Source organism: Dipteris shenzhenensis, chromosome 14, assembly GCF_047967505.1.
Source record: "Dipteris shenzhenensis isolate YYH24624 ecotype China chromosome 14, Dip_SZ_1.0, whole genome shotgun sequence".
Classification (NCBI taxonomy): domain Eukaryota; kingdom Viridiplantae; phylum Streptophyta; class Polypodiopsida; order Gleicheniales; family Dipteridaceae; genus Dipteris; species Dipteris shenzhenensis.
In genome coordinates, this window is record NC_141609.1 from 50,732,967 (window position 1) to 50,750,855 (window position 17,889).

The 17,889-nt window shown below is 47.5% G+C and overlaps 1 protein-coding gene across 1 annotated transcript in view; it reads left to right on the forward strand.

Moving 5' to 3' along the window:
- Positions 1 to 298: 298 nt before the first annotated feature.
- Positions 299 to 17,889, forward strand: part of LOC147894782 (acyl-acyl carrier protein thioesterase ATL3, chloroplastic-like) — a 44,476-nt gene continuing 26,885 nt past the window's right edge. The window contains exons 1-3 of the mRNA XM_087385192.1: positions 299 to 546; positions 7,115 to 7,215; positions 7,332 to 7,441. Coding sequence (XP_087241318.1) covers positions 341 to 546; positions 7,115 to 7,215; positions 7,332 to 7,441 — 417 coding nt within the window. The 5' untranslated portion in view covers positions 299 to 340. The remainder of the gene's footprint in view (positions 547 to 7,114; positions 7,216 to 7,331; positions 7,442 to 17,889) is intronic.

Here is a 17,889-nt window from a genome sequence, read left to right on the forward strand (position 1 = left end):
TTAGGGGGAAGGAGGAGACAGAATTTCAATGGAATGGAGGAGATGGAAGTTAAGCTTTGGGATCTAGAAGGAGATGAAATGAAAGAAGGAGATCAAAGCCATGACTTAAGACACAGCCAAAATTTCAAAAGCAATCCAAGTATGCAAGGTGAATTGATCATTCTGCTCGCTGGCTTAGGAGTGGTTGAGGATGGTCATGCATCAAAATGTCATAAGGCCTTTAAGAGTAGTTCCCAGGTTACATGTGGCGCTGCTTGATTGGCCACGACATTTGGGATGCCCTAACAAGCTCGCCTCTCCATTGTTTTTTTACATCTCTCTCTCTCTCTCTCTCTCGGCTATGGCAGCTTCAAAGTTTCAGCTCCCTCACCATTTTATCGCTGGTATCGGTGATGCTTCTCCTCATCTAGATCGCTTCCGAACATACCTCCCCACCCGCCCCTTCGATTCCGCTGCTTCTCCTTTCGTTTGTCTGAGCGCGAAGCGCCGCATTGCTGCTTCTCCAATCTTTTGCGTCCGCAACATAAGTTTGTTCGGTGATAAGAGGTGTGCTGTTGCCTCACCGTTTGAAATAGGACTCCAATTCTCGTTATTGTTTTCAATAACTTTCTCGTCTGGGTGCACTGAATAATCGGGGATTCTCCCATTTCCAATGGCTAATGGATATGCTTATAAGGCCTAGACAGTACCTGGAGTTCGTATGCGTTTCTGGCTCTCTGCGAAAATAAAATGGGATCACATGGGAAAGACATTTGTCCGACGGCTTTTTGCAGAGACAAATCTACCCCAAGTTTACCATCTTTAATACAGCCTGTATTCTCTACGTTAGTCATAAAGCTGCATCGAGACTGGCAAGCATCTCATTCAAGGCGGCCTTCATTGCCTCAGCATTAGTTTTCACCTCATTGTCACTCAATATGATCATGACTATATCTCATCAGAATTCATTAATGATGTTCAAATCTCGTGTAGCAAGCTGTTGAAAAATAACAAGAGAAGTAAAAGACATGAAAAGGATGTCCAAGAAGGACCACTTCACCTTGTCATAAGCCTTCTCAAAATCCAAGAGAAGGATCGCAAGAGGCTGAGACTCCTCCTTGCCGTGGCCCAATCTAGTGCCTCCCAAAAGGTGGAATGTTATCCAGGATGCTGCGCTCTTGAACAAAAACCGTCTGTGTGTCTTGAGTGATATACGCTAAATGGTGTCGCCAATTGCAAAACTTAAGACCTCGGCCAAGATTTTGTCTGAGGTGTCGTGCAGAGTAATTGGTCTCCATTGACGAAGATTAGACTTGTCCCCCCTCTTCGGGATCAAACAGATCCAACCACAACGTAGAGATTGCGGAAGAGAACTTGAATTGAAAATCTTTTGAAAGGCCAAACAAAGGGGGGTGTGGACATGCTCCCAGAAGCACCTAAAGGATGGTGTCCGTCCATCTTCTCGAGGGCACTTCTGCGGAGTAAGGCCCTTGAGGGCCTCCTAGAGCTACTCGTTGGTGAAAGGCTCGTCCACCTGCTTGCTCATACTCGGAGAGACAATTGTCGGGATATGGGCTCTTAAGCTGTATGGACCTAGGGAGACGACTCCATGGACTAGTGCAAATGCCGATAGAAGTCTGTTGTCATCTCTAAGATCTTTTGGAGATCTGTATGCTGTCATCTCTTAATCTCTAGAGTTGTCTTGCTAATTGGTGCCCCAAGCGGTATGGACGTGGGGAGACGACTCCACGGACTGGTGCAAATGCCGATAGAAGTTTGTGGTCATCTCTAGGATCTTCTGGAGATCTGTGTGCTGTCATCTCTCAATCTCTAGAGTTGTGTCCTTGCTAATTGGTGCCCAATGTATGGAAAAACTATTTGATCATCTTATCACCCTGTTGTACCCACAGTGCCCTTGAAGAGTGATAAGAGAACTCTACTCAACGAATCTCCATGTCTAAGAGGTCAAGGCGCCCGCATTCGTATCGATCCGCAAGCCACTAGAAACCTAAATCCGGCTCTCTGAGGTGCTCTATGGGAGCCAGGTCCCATCTTAGTGCCCTCGATGGCTCCCTCCAACATGCGATGCCCGATCACCCACATAGAACTTGTCGAGCCTCTTTGGTAGTCCATCGTGCCGTTGCTGCTCAAACGGAGAAGAAGAGGCTACCAGGGTGTCCAGAGAACTCGGGTTCTTGCTCCTTGCCATAGATTGCTCTCGATTGCAGGCATCTTCGAAAAAGACGCTATACCCTGCTTGTCCTCTAGATTGTTGAAGTCACCTCTAACAATCTGAGAGTCCACATCAGGGAGGCTCTTAGTCAATCATCTCCAAAAAGCAGGGTGTTGCTATCTACAAGTAGGAATGCACAAATTGAGGATGCTAATCTCGGAGTCACCCAAGTGTGAATCCATCCAAGATGCTAATCCTGGAGTCACCCAACCGTATTTCCCTTCCTGTGATAAGCTCACCTTGATCATATAAACTTGTAGCAACTACGTGCGAGACAAAGATGCAAACCCCTTCACTCTTGCCTATTGGAGGGACCACACCTTAGGGCCTTTCCTTGGGAGGAGATGGTGTGGGTGTCTGATGTTTGCTGTTGAATCATCTGTAACTCTTGGCGAAGTATCAAATACTGTGGTGGTTGTCGTGGATAGTCGCAAAGCCCTTGCATGTTTTAGCTCACCATGCTCCAAGTCTTGGGGAGGGGGGGTAGAGAACAAGGCTCCCCTGTGAGTGGGAGCCTACACAATCGAATTTCTAGGGAGAGTGGTCTGCATCCGTGCGAAGGCATACTAGAGGCATAGCAAGCTCTTTTCCTATCATCAAAACCCTTTGCATCATGAAGGAGACCTTTACCCCCAAGCATGGTATCGCATTGTTGAAGCGTCTAGTACATAGCCTACTTGAGTTGCACCTTTGTCCTAAACGAAGTACACCCATTGCAATGCTTAGTTGAGGCGACACTGGGGTGATAGGTAGCTGTATCACCGTGGGTGATTAAAAGCTGCCTCCCCTAGGGCCCCAACCACTCCTACCTTGTGCGAAACATCTACTGTCTCATCATCAAACCAAACAAACAGGGGGCCCTTTGCTCCTCTCTCCTCTCCTGCGGAGGCGAAGTGGAAGCCCTAGAAAGGGCGAGTGTGGGAACCAACCTCTCCGATGGATCCCCCTTTTTGGGGCTGCAAAATCAATAGTGTCCTCTCTAGAGCGAGAGGATACTCATTCGAAATCTCTAGGTAGTTCCATGGTCCAAGCCTCCAGAACTCCTAGGGCGAGGCTTCAAACCTGGAAGAAGGGGAAGAGACCTCTTGACCCTAGCTACTCCGAGGAGGCTGCATTCGTGAAGGGGGGACCTGGGCTGTGGTTGAGAGGAGGAAGCCGTAGCTTGGGGGGAGAAAGGGCCACTTGTCTCAGGCTGCTCAACGAGAGCTGCATCTGTGTCGGAAGAGTGCCTGGTTGGAATGAAGCAGAAGAGGCTTGAGACTGAGAGGGGAAGTCCCATCCTTGCCCTTGCTTGGAGGCTTGGGCATCGGAAGAAGCTAGGACTTTGGATGGGTAGGGGAGGAGACGGATGCGATGAGGGAAGGAGACGCTAGGATCTGCTGTAAGAGCCGCAGGGGGGGATGGGGAAGAGGAAGGCGAGTGGTGAGAATAGCTGCAAAACGGGGGTGTGGTAGAGGATGACTAGGGAGGAATATCTAGGGGAGGAGGGGCAGAGGAGGGGGGGATGGGATCGACTGGCTCCTTTTGTTAGCTTGAGTGCTTTGGACCACCACCTTTGATGGGTCTACTGAAAGGTTGAAGAAGACCTCGCCCTCGTGGGTCTAGGGACAGCCTGAGGGTGGGCCACCTATTGACAGCCCCTGTCCTGGAGAAGCTCCTATGCGATCTGCCATTGTTCTCTGTCTAAGTCTAGCACGCCAAAGTCTAGCACGCCAGCTGCAATTCTTCATCTCCACCTTGGTCCAAGCCGCTTTGAAGGCTCCACGCAAGGAGTTTGCGACTCTTGCCGCTGCCTAGGTAATTGCTGTCCTCTCTTTGCATGAATCTCCCTCTACTAGCCTTGACGATCCTAGGAAGGGGCAAGGGGAGCTCGGCACTAGCCCTTCGGATACGCTCGCGCAAAGTGACCTATCTGCTTTGCAAAACGAAGGCATTGACTGGAAGACTTGAAAGCTTGACCTGCTAATGAATCTCCCCTATGTTGAGAGTCTCGAGGAAGATCTACCTAGTAGTGTCTCCGAGCACTTCACGATCACTCCGAGTCTAGGGATCCGATCATCTGCTACAATTGACGCTGTTGAAGGTGGAGGGGACGTGAGCACCTGCCAAAACATCCCTTGATGGAGGGGAGGATGGGTCGATACTCCTTCGAGAGCCCTGAGAAACAGAGCATCACTAGAAAGCGTGGCACGTGATGCATTGATCCATATCATCAACTATAAATCCATGGTACCAAGGGATAAAAAAAACCAAGTGCGATCAAGGAAGATGGGGCTGTACTCCACCAAAGCATCCGTGATGTCGTCGGAGCTTAGCTGTAGAACAAACACTCCTCTCGTAAATCGTGACTTGTTGGATGTGGTCATCCTCTAGGGCCAAGCTCGCCTTAACCCAATCACGAACTTGGCTTCTCGTGGGCATGAGGCCAACAATGGGCCCAACCAAAGATCTATCGTCAAGGGACTGAATTGCTGTTTGTAGCTGTTGTTTGTCACCTCGGGGAAGGATAATTCAAGTGGAAGTCGGAGTTGAGGGAGCTGCCATGAGAGCCCCTCTGGCCAGACCTGAAGAGGGTCACCTCCTCCAAAAAAAAACAAGACCAAAGAATTCTGTAGCTTGAATGAAGAGATTTTGGACTACCTTTTGATTAGCCTTCTCCTTTAGTGCTAGCTTTCATCATGGCTGAGTCTGCCCTTCACCTTCGGAGTGCCGACAGAAACTTAGTACGAAGACGACTTTGTATAAATGGATGCTCAAGTATGTGTGGGTGTGTGGATTTGTATGTGTGAGAGCATATTTTTATACTATGGTCTACACCCACTATTGGGCGCTGATGACGTCAGTGGGGATGTCATAGTAGCTAGTCCCTGCTATGCATGATGGAGTTTATGGTTTTCAACCTTGTGAGTGACTATCATGAGATTGAAACTCCACTATGTTGTGTTTTTAGAGGATGAGTTTGGGAATGTTCCTGGATTCATCTAGGTTTATGCTTCTGCCGTATTAGCGAACATGCAAATTTCATCTTGTGAAGTTTTCGTCCAAGTTGCGGCCTGCTGGTATTGTGATAATTCTTTCTATCTTAAATGGTGCGTTGCCCTATCAGCTAGATTTAGATTTAGATGCTCCTTGGGGAGAGACTAAAATGAAAATGTTTAGACTTCACAAGCAGTTGTAGCTTGAATGAAGAGATTTTGGACTACCTTTTGATTAGCCTTCTCCTTCAGTGCTAGCCTTCATCATGGCTGAGTCTGCCCTTCACCTTTGGAGTGCCGATAGAAACTCAGTACGAAGACTTTGTATAAATGGATGCTCAAGTATGTGTGGGTGTGTGGATTTGTATGTGTGAGAGCATATTTTTATACTATGGTCTACACCCACTGTTGGGCGCTGATGACGTCAGTGGGGATGTCATAGTAGCTAGTCCTTGCTATGCATGATGGAGTTTATGGTTTTCAACCTTGTGAGTGACTATCATGAGATTGAAACTGCACTATGTTGTGTTTTTAGAGGATGAGTTTGGGAATGTTCCTGGATTCATCTAGGTATATAAACTTTGTTGCTGGCTCCCAAAAAACTGAAAAAGAAGGGCAGGAAAGGGTGGAAAAGGAAGAAAGGATAATAGCTGCTGAGTACAGCCCAAAAAAGAACTTTGCTGCAGCCCTGCTTGGCTCTTGACAAAGGGGCTGCTCCTAAACCAAAGGAGCAGCAAAAGATCATGAAAATCAGTCCCCCAAAGGCGAGCTCTCAGAACTTAAACTGCTTGGCAAAAAGCTACCAAAAACTGCTGAAAGGAAGCTTGAGACAAAGGCGAACAACTGAGGGGCCAAGCAGCAGCAAACTCGCTGCCTGCAGGCCCAAAACAGTAGCTTGCTGGCTACACCCTGGAGATTGGCTCAAAACATTGGAGAGAACCAAGGAAACTAGTTGTGATGTGGAAGGGCTCTAGAAACAGTCGGAAACTGTCGTGCAGGAGTACTGGGAGTTGCGTGACCACTGTGAGCAAATGTGAACCAACTGAAGGGACAAGGAGCCGCGAATCAGACTTGAGCACCGAGAACAGCGGAAATGACCAGCGAAAACCTCCGCCACATGCGCGAACTGACGAACCAGCACCATACACAAGGAGCAAAACAAAGAGATGCAACACAATGCTGTAAAAGGTGGGAAAAGGAAGGGAAACAGACAAGCGGGGGGGACATGGGATGGGCGAAGAGGCTAGGGGGGGCAGCTTCATGCTAGTGCTCGAGCAGGTAGCAACTCCAAGTTAATCTTGCACTATGCTAATCCACCCAACAAGTCTCTTAGTCATCACAATGTGAGAAGGGAGGGAGGGGTCCTAATCGGGTTGTAGTGCTCTGAACGGCAAACAGAAGAAGAAAAACCCAACACGAGAATCCATGTTGAAAATATGATTGAAGGGGGGGGGGAGCTCGCAGAGGTCAGAGGAAGAGTTTGGGGAGGTCGCATTGGTGAAGTGTATGTGTGAGTTAAAAGATGGAGTGAGATGTGTTTTGTGCATTGTGTGATTCTTGGACATATTCTTTCGGTGCATGCCGTTGGCTACGTTAAGTGGCTCTGTGTTTTTTGACAGGATGGAATGCATTAGCTTTCCTTCTTGCTGAGCAGATGTCTGTCTAGAGTTTAAATGAAGACAGCCCAGGGGACCATACATTGCATGAAGCACTTTGATAGTATAGCATCACTTGATTTGAGTATTTAAAGGGATAAAGTAGCTCTTTACTTGTTTGCAAATCCTTTTTTCAGAATAGTTTCTCTCTGAGCCTTGCTTTTGCATTGGTGTTGGTTCCTTGTTTGAAAGGCTTATGATAAAATGTGTCTTTGTAAAGGCACTGTGTACTTTTTGTTTTCACATGTAATGAGATTTTAAAGATTGTACAGTATGGCTGAAGCATTTGAAGTGGAGCTTAAAGTCCGGGATTATGAGCTGGACCAATATGGAGTTGTAAATAATGCTACCTATGCTAGTTATTGCCAGCATGGTAATACTTGTTTTGCAAGCCTTAGTTCTTCTCGGGTTTTGGGTTCTCAAGGTTGATATTGGTTGATTTACTGAGGATCTTGTGTAGCTGATCACATTCTTTCTAAATCTATGCAGCACGACATGAATTGTGTGAAGCAATTGGATTAAGCCCAGACGGAGTAGCTCGGACTGGCAATGCGCTTGCTCTATCTGAGTTATCTCTCAAGTACCTTGCACCTTTAAGAGTATGTACAAGACCCCTTTGATCACACAAGGATATTTTGTAACTCAAGTTATTAAACATCTACGTTTTTGGAGTTAGACCAGTCTTAATATTTAAGGAAGAATTGTGCAGCCAAGGGCTTCTCTGATGTTATTCTAGCTGAAGGGAAGTATAAGCAAATGCTCTTGGAACACTCTCCTTTGTACTATGGTCATTTGATGGTACATGTCTTGCAATGGTCTCTGACACGAGACTATCAATCGTTGATTAAGCATAGCCTTGTTGTGAACTTCTCCCAGGGCCTGGAAACCTTGTTGCCACAATTTGCAGCTTCATTGGGTAAGGTTGTGTACTTGCCTCGGCAGAATGGGAAATCCAATCGTTTTTTCATCTTATGGGGACACGGATGTCCCCACGCCTCAATCGTATTATGTTGGTGTCAACAATATTGTGATGGGCAATGCCTTTTACAAGCTCAAATGGGGCCTTTTTGCTGCTGCATGTTTTGAATTTTGGGAACATGGCTTCACAATGTCCTTTAGTTCTACATAACATGCCCCTTGAGGCAATTCCTCCCCATTCAGCCAAATGAGGAATCATGCAGTAAAGGATGTAGCTAAACTCACATCTGGGTGCAAAATAAGGATTCTTTTGGGACTAAAAATAACCCAACCAGCTAGCCTTTGTTGTTTAGGACAAAGGAAGGCTGAAATCTTCCTGCTTAATGCTAGTGCCTCAACGCCTACTGCCACTCAGTCAAAAGCAAAGGAAAAGGTTTTCCAAAGAACGCTGGCAATCTCCAAAAGAACCAGCCCTTGCACCTTGTACTTGGACTGGTGCTTTCTCCAATGGTCGTACTCCTACAAAGAATTCCGTTATAGGCATTACCTGGGCTGCAGTGACTGAATGTCGTGTTCTTTTCCTTTATTGCTGGATCAACATGATGTGCTGTCTTATCGGGATCACTCCTTGGATCCTGAGGTTGATATGCAATCTGAATTGCCCTCTTTTATGAGATAGACTATGTACATACCTGTAAAATATGCCTGAACTAATAAAATGCTTGACTTTCAATGTGCAAGGTTTATTGGATGTACGAAAATGGAAACTTGTAGGGGCTTATGTTAATAAATTGCAGCCTGATATAGTCGCTCTGCAAGAGCATACTCAGCATGTGTATGCAGACCGGATGGGGCACTTGTTAGAAACATGGTGAAGGGAGAGAGAGAGAGAGAGAGAGAGAGAGAGAGAGAGAGAGAGTTAGGGTGTGAGGAAATAATGCTCAAATGAAGACATGAAGAAGGCTCTCATTCATTCATCAAGTATGACAAGACAAGTGAAGTATAAGCATTATGTAGGCTACTCACACACACCTAGTGCATATGGGATAAGTCCCATGATGACACGTGGCACTCACACAAGACTCACACACATAAACTAGTACTAGATCACCTAGTAACACACTCTTTGACTATGATATCTCCAACACCCCCTTGAGAGCAAAGAGGTGTGAGACCCAACACACAAGAGTAGACCGATCCCCCATCCACCGCAATAGTGCAAAGAGCAAGTCCAACTATCCAACACCTCCCGTGTGATAGTGACTTCTCAGTCAGCTTGCGACCGGCAAGGGCAAACCATCACTCGTCATCCCCCCTTACTCAGAACTGGGTGGTCAATACCATCGACCAAAGTAAAACACAATACAATCATTTTTGGGGGACAACCCAGGGCAGAGGACCTCTTATTGACTCCAAAGACTCCAAAGACATTCAATTTAGAGGGACAACTCAAGGTTGAGAACCTTTATGTGACTCAACACAAACACACATAGCATAAGGGGCCTAGAAAGCCCAATCCTGGTCAAATGGATCCTTGTCGTCAAGAGAGAGGCCATGAACCTTTGATGTAGTTGCATGTATCTTCTCCGGGGGCTCTTCAGGTTCAGCTTCGTCTTCAGCCAAAAGATTGGCATGATACGTCTCTTGTTCGTGTGCTTTCTTCTTGAAGCAATGGGCTTGAATATGTCCTTTCTTCTTGCAAAACTTGCAAATGATGTTCTTGGTGGTCTTCCATTTGCTTGTGGAAGCAAATGCATGATCAATAGGAGAGGCAAGAACGGCTTCCTTATTGCAACGATCCTTCTCAATGAGGAGGGCCACCATATCATCAAACATGGTAGTGGCAAGACGAAGGATCTCAAGAGTGCTCAAAGCGAGAAATTCCATGCATACTCTTCATAAGGACTGCCATCTTATCTTCATCACCAGGGACACTCTTCAAACTTGAGAGTTGTTGAACAAGAAATTGAAACCGAGCTAGATGATCACTCAACTCATCACTGTCTTCCATTTTCAGATCATAAAATTTGAGCTTCAGAAAGACTTTAGAGTTGGTGATTTTATTACCAAAGAAGGTCTCAAGGCGACTCCAAATCTGCTTAGCTGTAGATTTGAAATCCACATGATGGATGAGAGAGTCAACTAAGCAAAGACCAATGAGGGCAATGGCCTTAGAATTCTATTGCTTCCAAATCTTTTGGTGTTGTTGGTCAAGTAGCTCAACCTGGTCATCCTCAACAACATCCCAAACTCCTTCACGCATAAGGAGCAGCTGCACTTTTGTTTGCCATGTGGGAAAACCTTCGCCCTTAAACTTCTCCACGAGGATAGAGCTTGAAGTCAAAGTCGTCATGATCGAAGAGGACTTTCTGAAGGCGGGCAGCAAGTTAAGATGAAGGACCAGCAATCTCCCCTCAAAACAACTCACAAGAGCACTTCGAAATGCTGTAGCAGCTATCTGATGCAGAAGACAGCTGATGTAGACGTGGTGAAGGCCTCAAAGCAGCTCGAAAATGCCTTTACTGAAGGCGGTTATGCAGCAGCAAGCTCAAAACACGTCGGAAATGCCTCCAAAGGCCTTGAAGTGCTGCACAAAGCGCTCACAGGTGGTCGAATACACAGCAGCAGCAAGTTGAGGCTGTCTTGAGCGTCGAAAAGCTCTGAAATGACCTTGGAAACCCTCACGCGCAGGCTCACTTTGCTGGAGCTGCCGAACTGGTACGGCGCAGCAGGGGGAAGCAGTACGGAACAGTCCATACAGCTAGTACGGACTGTTTGGCTAGCTGTGGAGGTTCTAGGTGGGCTGAGAGATGCGGAACTGAGGAGAAGCTGTTGCGGCTGTAGAAATGGATATCTGTGGTGCAGAATCCCTAGGTGGCAGCAGGCTGTAGAAGAGGCTGAAGCAGATTTAGGGTTTCGAATTAGGGTTAGGGTTAGATCTAGGATGACGTGGCAGCTATGACTATGGCAGGGCTATGGCTCTGATACCATGTTAGAAACATGGTGAAGGGAGAGAGAGAGAAAGAGAGTTAGGGTGTGAGGAAATAATGCTCTAATGAAGACATGAAGAAGGCTCTCATTCATTCATCAAGTATGACAAGACAAGTGAAGTACAAGCCTTGTGTAGGCTACTCACACACTCTCTAGCACCTAGTGCATATGGGATAAGTCCCATGATGACACGTGGCACTCACACAAGACTCACACACATAAACTAGTACTAGATCACCTATGCATTTTCCACATTTGGATAATGCCTCACTTTGGTTAAGGTTGTCTTTGCATGACATGTAGAATGACAGGCTGCTAGATAAAAGGCTTCTTATAGTAAATAACAGTTATTTGCAGCATGATGCATATAAAGACATGGTACGTGATGCCTTTTGAACCTCTTTGGCCTGATTGATGTTGATAATGCATGAAGTACCTTTACCGCTCGAATGAAGTATGTAACTCATGAGTACAGGACCAGAGTGAGGAAGAACTACTACATTCTGTTTAGTAACAACTCCAAGGATTTTTGGAGGAAGTTTCTCGAGCGGAGGTCCACATCCCCTATCACCCACGCGATCATCTGGCAAACCTACCCACGCATACTCTATGACATTCCTCACCAACCCTTCACTAGACCTCCCATAGCTACCACGCCTCACTTCCTATGCCCTCTTCACTACCGGTGATATCAAACATGCTACCCTCAAGCTACATAATGGCCGAGCCAAAGATCATGAAGGGATTTGTACGGAGTACATTGCCTATGGAATCAGCACACTAGCCCCGACCTTAGCAAAGCTATTCAATGCAACGGTTTTCCCCGCACCTGGATCATTAACACTATTATTTTAATTCACAAGGGAGGGGATCCCATGAGTTTAGAGAACTATAGGACCATCATGATTTGACACGTCATGTCCAAGATTTATGCAGTAGTACTTGACACTCATGTTACCCAAGAGGCTCTGAGAGTGTGCGGGACACAGTGAGATGGAACAGGCAGTCTTTCAAGCAGATCATAGTACACTAGACCACATCTTCAGAGGGTTTGTTGTTGCTTTGTGGATTTCCGGAAAGCCTTCGACACAATACCACGAGCTTGACTTTTCAGACACCTACTTGATCTTGGGTACAGTCAAGACATTATTTGGGCGGTCCGGGCACTTTACGAGCGAGTATCAGGTAGAGTCAGGATTGCGACGAGGTGGATAGAGGAGATCATGAGCACGATCGGAGTCAAACAAGGTTGTCCGTTATCACTGACCTTGTTTGGCTTGTACATCTATGAGCTCGATTTCTACATCATGACTCTAGGAGGCACATATTATTCTTTAGCTGGCTCCTTGATTCCGATCCTAGTATACTCAGATGACGTGGTCCTACTCTCCTTCTCAGTTGAGGTCTCTTGTGAAATTTAGATGTGCTCCAATCTTTTGGCGATACACATGATTTGAAGGTCAACTTGAGTAAACCAAGGTTATGAACTTCAACACATATTGGGCGGCTGCACACAAAGAGCAGTTTACTTTCGATGGAGCTCTCGTAGAGATTGTTGCATCCTACACATACTTGGGTGTCCTCTTTTCAGGTCCGATTTTAAAGATGCAACCAGCTATGTAGGCCCGTTGACCAAGTGTCATGCCAGACTCAAGCGCCAGTGCTTCCACTCTCATTTTCATGATCCGAGAATCAAGCCTCTTCTTTTTTACTCATTGGTCTGCCCGACAGGGCTATATGGCAGTCCATTTTGGGGGACTAATTTATCAGAGACCATCGGTCCCGCATAGAGACTTTAGATTTTGCTTCTCACTCACATGATCCATAGTAAACCATCGGTCCCACATTAGATCATACTTGCAGAGTTTGGGGCCACCCCTCTACAGCTTAATTGTTGGAGATATCCTAGCCAAAGAGTGTGTTGGTGTGAAGTGTTGGTGTGTAGTACTAGGTGATCTAGTACTAGTCTATGTGTTGAGTCTTGTGTGAGTGCTACGTGTCATCATGGGACTTATCCATATGCACTAGGTGCTGAGTAGCCTATATAAGGCTTGTACTTCACTTATCTTATCATACTTGATGAATGAATGAAAAGCCTTCATTATGTGACATGTCTTCATTTGAGTATCACTTCTTCACTCCCTAGCCTATCTCTCTCTCTCTCCCTCATACCATGTTTCTAACATGGTATCAAAGCAGGTCAATCCTGCCATAGCTGCCCTGCCATGTCATCATCCCAGTCCTAACCCTAATCCAAAACCCTAATTATGCTTCAGCACTTCTTCTTGCAGCCGCCTCAGCCCTGCTCAATTCTGCCTCAGATTCTGCCCTTTTTCGCCTCCTTTCAGCTTCTTTCGACCCTTTTAAGGTTTTTGCTCAGCCGCCTTCACTGCTCCCTCCATTTTGCCTCTGTTTTGAAGCTTCCTGTGCCCATTTCTGCCCGTCTAGCCTCTCCACAGCTTGCTGACTGGCCTGTTTGCAAAAGGTGTCTGCATACAAGCTGATTCGGAGTTGTTTCATCCCCGTTTTTAGGGTTTGCAGGCTGCTACAGCAGAAGCCGACCATCCCTGGGCATTGGTTGCAGATTTTCGTGGTCTTTTGACCTATTTTGGAGCTGCTCTTGCATTTTCTCACCATTTAGAGGTTGCTGCTGCAGAACCGCCTCTTCCAGACACATTTTTTGGGCTGTTTCTAGCTTTCAGCTCTTGCAGAATTTGGAATTAGTGACCTGCTGCAACATTTCGGAACCCTCTAGAGAGCCGCTTGATCACTTTGGAGCTGGTCTACTGAAGCACTTCTCACATTGCAAGATATATTTCTGCATTTGGCGCTCCTCCAGCTACCTTCTTGAGGATTTTGGATCTGCTCCAGCGTCTATTCGCTAATTCTTACACTTCAGGCTGCTGGACGCATTTATTCAAGCATTTCTCAAGCTGTTGGTTCATTTCAGAGCCCTAGGCAAGCTCCTTTATTGGCTGGTTATGTATTTCAGCTTGCTGCCTTTGCTACCTCAGTTTGACACTCTGGAGCCTCGTCCTCGTGGTGAAGATTCATAAGCACCAGTTGCATCTAGGGATGAGCAGCATGACAAAGCATTGGCACATCTTGGTGTGAGGTTGGTCAACAAATTGCTTCATCAACTTGACCTCACTACTTCAGCTAAGGAGAACTTGGACAAGGTCTAGAATATTTATGCTACATCTACTGAACCTGAGCAAGAAGCTTCAATTACTCTCTGAGGAGGAATATGATGCTTAGTTGTATGTGTGTTTGTGTTGAGTCAAATAAAGGTTCTCAGCCTTGAGTTGTCCCTTTGAAATTGAATGTATTTGGAGTCAATAAGAGGTACTCTACCTTGGGTTGTCCCCCAAAAATGTATGTATTGTCTTTTACTTTGGTTGATGGTATTGACCACCTAGTTCAGAGTAAGGGGGGATGATGAGTGATGGTTTGCCCTTGCCGGTCGCAAGCTGATTGAGAAGTCACTATCACACGGGAGGTGTTGGATAGTTGGACTTGCTCTTTGCAGTATTGCGGTGGAGGGGGGATCGGTCTACTCTTTGCGTGTTGGGTCTCACACTCTTTGCTCTGAAGGGGAGTGTTGGAGATATCATAGCCAAAGAGTGTGTTGGTGTGAAGTGTTGGTGTGTAGTACTAGGTGATCTAGTAGTCTATGTGTGAGTCTTGTGTGAGTGCCACGTGTCATCATGGGACTTATCTCATATGTGCGCACTAGGTGCTAGTGTGTGAGTGAGTAGCCTATATAAGGCTTGTACTTGACTTATCTTATCGTACTTGATGAATGAATGAAAGCCTTCATTATGTCTTCATTTGAGTATCACTTCTTCACTCCCTAGCCTATCTCTCTCTGTCTCTCTCTCCCTCATACCATGTTTCTAACATTAATGTAGTCTTCTAGGTGGTCACTTATCTTCATAGGGTCAGGGACTTTGGTACCATGATGGCTGGACAACATAGACTGCCATGGCTAGCCCTAACTCCATGTATGGCATTGGAGGCGGAGGGGGATCAAAGGAGTTGGTATGCTAGGACACATAGGTGGCTCACAAGCTTGGAGTTAGAGATAGACAGATTGCCACCATTTTAGTATAGCCTTGAGGCTTCGTCCATTTTGCTTATCTATCAAGCCATGAACCAAGTCATCAGAGAGGACCTCTTGCAACTCTACACATTCAGGGCTTGGTTAGCACCTACTGAGTTATCGGTGAAACTCAGCTTGTTGAGAGATGATTGCTTACGGATCTGAGAGCAGACGGCGACACCACCTTCTCCCAGGGAGAGGTCTAGAGGAGTGGTCCCCTACAGTAGGATGGAGCAGAGGGGTCTGCATCTCGGTCTCACAAACGGTGGCTCTAGAGGTCTATGATCAACGCGAGCTTATCCCAGGACGGGTAGTTTGGATGGGAGAGTGCATGATTGGGATCTTGAACGTGTATGCCCCAGCATGCAGATAGCACCGTCCGGCCTTTTGGAGGAGGCTATCAGAGTATCTTCCGGATGTAGACTCTTGGATTGTTGGAGGGGACTTCAACAACTTGGAGTTTGGGAAGGGCAAACAGGGCGGCGCCTCCTTCTCTGAGATGTTAGCAGCTGAGCGGAGCACCTGGGAGCAGTTCATTATCATGATCAGTGGCAGAGACTCGTGGCAAGAGCCAGATTTCAGCAGGATACTTGCTGCCTCCTCTTCTCTTTCGAACAGAGGAGACGATGGACTGCTTGGGAGACTAGACCGCTTCTACGTTGGGGATCAGGCACTGCACAAAGGTGGCTCTACCGGGATTTTGGCAGGTACCACGATGTCGGCCACTCTCTAGTAGTACTTCACTTAGAGCAGCCCTATCGAGGTCTTCCCCAAAAGGGGATCCGCATTCCAGAGGACCTTCGCAGGACAAGGAGATTCAGGAGGTCATGGCAGGGATTTGGCAGCAGTTGGAGATAGCACCGTGCGAGGGTTGGGCTTCGTGGATCGCCGATGCAATCCAGAGGAGTAGTGAGGAGTTGCAGGTTCATGCCCTTAGGCGGAGGACTCTTCAAGAGTGCGAGCGGGCACTGAGGAGAGACCTTGCCTCCATAGAGCGGCTCATGGAGTAGGACCCAGGATCTCAATGGCTTAGTGACAGGTTTGAGAGTGCTCACCTTGAGCTTCAGGACATGGAGATTCGGCGGGCTGAGATGATGAAGTAGTTTTTTTCAGACCAGTGGACCTTGATCGGCAAGCACGCAGCTGCAGTGTCTCCGAGATCCGTAGGGCATCATGCACACTGATCCGCAGGAGATTTTAGACTTGACCATGGGTTTTTACAGCCAGCTCTTTCAGACAGAGAGGATGACTCTAGTTGGTCTTGTGGCCCAGGAGATAGTTTGGGATCACGTTCCGACAGTAGTCTCGCAGGATTTGTGCAGCAGTTTGGAGGAGCCTTTCATAGATGAGGAGCTCTGGGAAGCTCTCAAGGCTCTCCTGACCTAGATGTGTCCTAGTGAGGATGGCTTGACTCCGGTCTTCTTTTGGAACTTCTGGGAGATCATCTCCACCCTTTTTCGACTAGCTTGCCGGGATATTTTTGACACGGGCTCCCTCCCTCAGTCCCTGAGCAGGGGGTGGATTTGTTTGATCCCGAAAGGGGGAGATAGGTCAGATATCCGACAGTCTCACTTTGCTTGATACTGCATACAAGATCCTCGCCAAGGTCTTGAGTTTGCGGTTACGGCCCCATCTTACTAACATCATTCATGACACACAGATGGGTTCGTCCAGGAGCGCAGCATCTTGGACAACATCTTCATGTTCTGGGAGGCAGTGGATTGGTCAAAGGAGGAGTCATAGCCGTTGGCTGTCCTCCTCTTGGATTTTGAGAAGGCCTACGATAGGGTGGAGTGGTCCGTTTTGGAGGGTACTCTGCGGAGATTGGGTTTCTCAGACAGATGGGTCAGAGGAGTTTTTGCACTTTATGCGGGGAGCTCTAGCCAGATGCTTATCGGAGCACACATGGGCGAGGCCTTTTCTCTCTCTCGCTTGGTCCGCTAGGGCTGCCCCCTCGCTCCCTTCCTCTTCTTATTTGTGGTGGAGGCTTTGGGCTATTACTTGAGATCACAGGTGACGGGCCTCACAGGGTTGAGGTTCCTAATCAGGCAGGAGGAGCTGCTGGACTTTGAGTTTGCAGATGGCACGGCCTTGCACCACAGCGAGTTTGGAGAGAGTCAGGGGAGCCCTGGCTATCTACTGTGAGGCCTCGGGTGCGTGGATCAACTAGACAAAGTGAGGTTTCTTCACAGGCTTTGAGAAGACACATGAGATTCGTGAGTGGGGGAGCGACTTTGGCTTTAGATGGATACGACGGGGCCAGACAGTGAGATACCTCAGATGCCAGGTTGATATTGACATTACACCAAAGCAGCAGATCGCCGCGGTCCTTGAGAGTGTTTGGCGCAAGCTTCTCTATTGGGGCTCGGTCAAACTCTCCCTAGCAGGTCGTGCCTTAGTGGCAAACCAGGTCCTTCTTGCCACGGCCTAGTATATCGCCTCCTGCTGATGTTTTCACAGAGGGTGCATTAGGCAGCTCCGACAGATGGTTCGAAACTTCCTTTGGGTAGGTTCAGACGGCACGAGGAATAGTAGAGCCCGGGTCGCTTGGCAAATAGTGATCATGCCGCAGGCACTAGGAGGCTTGGGTATCATTGATACGGAGATGCAGAGTAGAGCCCTCTTGGGCAAGTTGGTTGTTTGCGGCCTCACCCCAGGTGCATAGCCTTGGAAGCTCCTCTTACAGCGAGGGCTTCTCAGGAACACCCCATGCACTGGGGGGCCGTGGCAGCTTTCACACAGATGGATCTTCTGAGAGGCCCCCCTTACGAGGAAGGGTTTCCCCTTGATGAAGAGCCTTCATAGGGTCTAACAGAGATTAGCAGGGGGCCTCATTCGTGCTCAGCCCAGATGCAGAGAGGAGTTCGAGCGTCAGTCCCTTTGGCAGGATATCATCTACACCTTCCGCTCCACCTGGGAGCGTGGGACCCCAAGCTCTAGGACGACTGTTATCGCAAGGCATGCTCTATTCTGCAAGGCTTGGCTTGCAGGAGTTTTTTATCCCAACTGGCTGTTAGCCCTAGTACTAGAGATCCC